General features: G+C 49.2%; 1 protein-coding gene across 2 annotated transcripts; it reads right to left on the bottom strand.

Moving 5' to 3' along the window:
- Window positions 1-226: 226 nt before the first annotated feature.
- Window positions 227-3,585, bottom strand: RPL37A (ribosomal protein L37a). Of its 2 annotated transcripts, none has more exons than XM_039555265.1 (4): window positions 3,493-3,585; window positions 2,370-2,498; window positions 1,027-1,109; window positions 227-382 (listed from the first exon to the last, which is right to left on the bottom strand). In XM_039555265.1, the coding sequence occupies exons 1-4, from the start codon at window positions 3,493-3,495 to the stop codon at window positions 319-321; spliced, it is 279 nt and encodes a 92-aa protein (XP_039411199.1). In that variant the 5' UTR covers window positions 3,496-3,585; the 3' UTR covers window positions 227-318. The 2 variants fall into 2 exon arrangements, with proteins under 2 accessions (XP_039411199.1, XP_039411200.1); XM_039555266.1 differs by lacking the exon at window positions 3,493-3,585 and adding an exon at window positions 2,580-2,609.
- Between the last annotated feature and the right edge of the window lie 514 nt (window positions 3,586-4,099).

The following is a 4,099-nucleotide window of genomic DNA, read 5'->3' as shown; positions in this document are numbered from 1 at the left end:
ATTGGTAATAAATTAAACTGGTTTCCCCAAGTCAGGTCTGTTTTGCCCACGACAGTAACTGGTGAGGGATCTCTCCCTACCCTCATCTCAACCCACAAACCTTTCATTGTATTTTCTCTTCCCTGTCCAGAAGAGGAAGGCAGTGATGGGGCAGCTCTGGTGGGCACCTGGCACCCATCACACATAACACAACAGACAGGACTTTTTGCAGAAAAGACAAACATGATTCCACTCCATTATCACCCTTTTATTGGTAAAAGGACAGATCTTGACAGTGGAGAAAAAACGATGTTTCACAAGGAGAACAGGAAGTAGCTTCTACTGGTCTTTCAATTCCTTCAGTCTTCTGATAGCAGATTTGACTGTCACTGCAGAGGTGGTACTGGAGGAAGAAGCAGAGTCATTTGCATGTGGCACAACAACTGTGCTGGTGTTGGGGGTTTTTTTTGAGAAAGCACTAATCATTTCAAATTGTTATCATCTGCTTGCATTGTCAAACAGGGTCTAACTCCACTTATTTTCCTGACAACAAAGCGTAGGCCTCAATCCACAAAGCACATGCAACTTCACAGGCTACATCCCAACCCAAATTTCCCAGTCATGCACCCACCACGTGCACAAATGTGTGGGCTCAGATCCCTCACAACTGCTACATGTGGGGCAAGAGTGTCTTCTACAGAATTGTGGGGGAAAGAGAGCAAAGAAAGGGAGTAAGCAACAGCACCCTCACAATAAAGGTTATTATGATTCAATTTTTTTGCTTCTACAACAAAAGGAAAACATGAAAATAATTTTTCTTGGAGTAAATCTGGTTTTGCCTATTGCAAACAATAGCAATCAAATTGCCTTTGATCCACAGCAATCAAATTTTAACAGAACAAGCAACTCCCCCCATCACTAACTCAAGACAGATATACTTAATGGTTAGAAGGTCAAAATTTTAAAAAATAAATAAAAAGTCAAAAACTGTATTATGCCTCAGCTATATGAGAATAACTGCTGATAGGAGCTTCTTCATTTCCTTACTTGTAAGTCCAGGCACCACCAGCAACTGTCTTCATGCATGACCCACAGTGCCAGATACCCACAGCCTTCCTCTTCATTTTGGTCTGGAATAGAAGGAAAAAAAAAATCCCTCTCCATCAGCTGAAAAAGCCAAACAACAAACTTCAAGCAAGGACTTCAGCATCACAACACAGCACTCCTATAAGGCAAGTTAAGGCAAGAAAGAGTCAGGGAAACCTTTTACTCAAATTCTGCAGAACAGGGAAAGTCCTTCTGAAACACCTTCTATTCAGATATACACTGGGACATTTCTAAAGGCATCATCAAAAATTCACCTTATTTTGAAGGAGAAAAATAGTAAGGAGTTAACTTGGTCATAACAACTGATATTCTCACCTGGTTTGGTGACTCAGGGAACACCACTGTTCCCAGGACTCCCTGGGCAATCCCAGATTGCTCTAAACCAGACCCACTTCAAACAGCATCAAAAGAGTGAGCGGTGCATACTGAACTCCCTCCCCCCATGCAAGTACCCATCACTTTGCAGAGGTGACAAGAGGTTTGCCCACATCTATGCCTGATTTAGGCAGCTCTACAGACAAGATTATGAACCTTCTCACTTCATAAGTGAAAGGCAGTAAGTTAAAAACAAACAAAAAACCAACACCAAATCAAAGCAAGAAAACCCACGATGAAAATGTTTTTAAGTTTCCAGCCACTTTAAAGATTCCTACTCTACAGCTATCAATAAAAAATATCTGTGCAAAGCATAAGCTGATGGGCCTTTCAAACTGTCAAACACCAGATTTAACAGTGAATTTTAATTATGTACACATGCAGGTAAGATTACTTCCTATCAGAAATTCCTCCCCATACAGAGTTATACAGCACACAGAACTAAGCAACTGCCATGAAAAGTTAAAAGTGAGAAAAGCAAGCTCTCTTCCTTCTCCAGGTATGCTGTAAAAAGTTACTGAAGGGGAAAAAAAAAGCTCAAGTCAAGCCTTAATTACCAAAACAACAAGTGTGATGCTTTAGTTCTGTCAGGTCTATTTTATTAATTACATAAAACATACAATATGGCAACATTGGTCACTCTTTTGTATAACGAAATGTAATTTATGTTTGTTTTCATTTAATTTATGTTTGTTTTCATTTAACTACCACTAAAATGCATGTGAAATGTCTACTCTCTCTTTTTCAAGGACTCTGACAGTAGCCCAAAGCTCACCACACACTAGTCCCTGTCTCAGAACTCAGCATGTTTCTCTTTAGTGCAAGTTACTGAAAGCATCAAATCACCTTTCTAGCATCAATAACAATGTGATTTTTAAAGACTTTTGGGGGGCAGGGAGATCTCTCACCTTGCCACAGAAAGAGCAGGTATACTTGGCATGCTGGCTGATTTCAATCTTCTTCACCATTTTCCTAAGGGACGCACCGTAACGGGTCCCATATTTACCCACGATCCCGACCTTCTTGGTGCGCTTGGCCTGTTGGGAGGCAAACCAGGGTAAGCTTCAACCCCACAAGGACAGGTTTCTCCTCGCTGCTCCCCCCTCCTCTCCTGTCACCTGAGTGCTGAGCATCCTAAAGCCGGGCTGCAGCCTCCCCCTGCCGCTGGGAAAACTGAGTATTCAGAGTCATGGAATGGGTCAGGTTGGAAGGGACCTCAGTGGTCACCTGGTCAAACCTCCCTGCTCAAGTAAGATGGTCCCAGAGCACACGGCACAGGACTGCATCCAGATGGTTCCTGAGTTTATCCAGTGAGGGATACTCCACACCCTCTCTGGGCAGCCTATTCCAGTGCACGGTCACTGCACAGTAAAGAAGTTCTTCCTCGTGTTCACGGGGACCTTCCTGCGCATCAGTTTCTGCTCGTTTGTCCTACTGCTTGGCACCACCGAGAAGAGCCTGGCTCCAGCCTCTTGACGGCCCCCTTTAGATATTCGTACACTATTTTAGTTATTTAATAATAATATATTTATATAATAAAATCCCCTCCTAATCGCCTCTTAAGAGGCTGAACGGGCCCAACTCCCTCAGTCTGTGCTCATCAGAGAGCTGTTCCAGTCCTCCAATCCTCCTCGTTGCCCTCCCCTGGAGCATTAGTGATGAAATGCCGCCGGACTGGCGCTGCTGCAGCCTCCCAGCTCCTGCCGGGGCACTTCGGGCAGCGGTGCGGCCGCCAAGCCCGAGCAGAGCCCCGTCCCTCCCGAGGCCAGCCGGCGGTGGCATGGAGCGCCGCCGCCCCTCTCTCCCCCGCGCCCCGGCTGCCATTCCCCTCACCCAGGCCGCCTCCCCCGGGCGAAGCGCGCCGCTGTCGCAGCGAAGCGCGGAGCCGGGGCCTGCTGGGGGACGCGGCGCACCCCCGGCCCCAGCCCCAGCCCCGGCCCCGGCCCGCTCCGGGCGCGCCCCGCGGGCTCAGCGCGGCGGCCCCAGCGCGGATGGCGGCGGATGGCGGCGGACAGGCCCGGCCTCACTCACCATCTTCCCCCGGCGCCGACGCGAAGAGGGAGCCGCAGTGCGCAGGCGCGGGCGGGCCGGCGCGGCCGGAAGTGACGGGGGAAGCCGGGCGGGAGGCGGCCCCGGCGGCTCGGGGCTGGCCGCGGGGCGGGGGCGCACCGAGGCCCGGGTCAGCCGGAACGGGAGCAAGGGCGGCCTTAGTGTTGGCACAGAGGTTGTGGAGGCTCCCTCATTGGAGATTCTTCTGAACCGTCCGGTTGCAGTCCCGTGCCGTGTGTGCTCTGGGACGGCCCTGCTTGAGCAGGGGGGTTGGACCAGATGAGCACCGTGGTCCCTTCCAGCCTGAGCCATCCTGCGGAACGCAGTGTGAGACCCGGGCGGTGCATGAGCGCCAGCACCGCCGCAGCTCACAGTCCTGGGGTTCCACCGAGGGAGGTCACAGCAGAACAGGAGAAGGGGCAGTTCCATTCACTCACCTCGTTTTTAAAGATAGTAAACAGCAGGTAGATGTCAAAACGGGGACAGAAAACATGACCAGAACTGCAGAACAAGTAAATAATAATGAATAAATATAAAAATCAATGAGGATGAATTCTTACCGTAAAACATACCAGCCCTAAACCATGAG

The sequence above is a fragment of the Corvus cornix genome, chromosome 7 (genome assembly GCF_000738735.6).
Source record: "Corvus cornix cornix isolate S_Up_H32 chromosome 7, ASM73873v5, whole genome shotgun sequence".
Classification (NCBI taxonomy): domain Eukaryota; kingdom Metazoa; phylum Chordata; class Aves; order Passeriformes; family Corvidae; genus Corvus; species Corvus cornix.
Note: the sequence above shows the minus strand (reverse complement) of the source record. Positions and strands in the feature narration are given on the sequence as shown.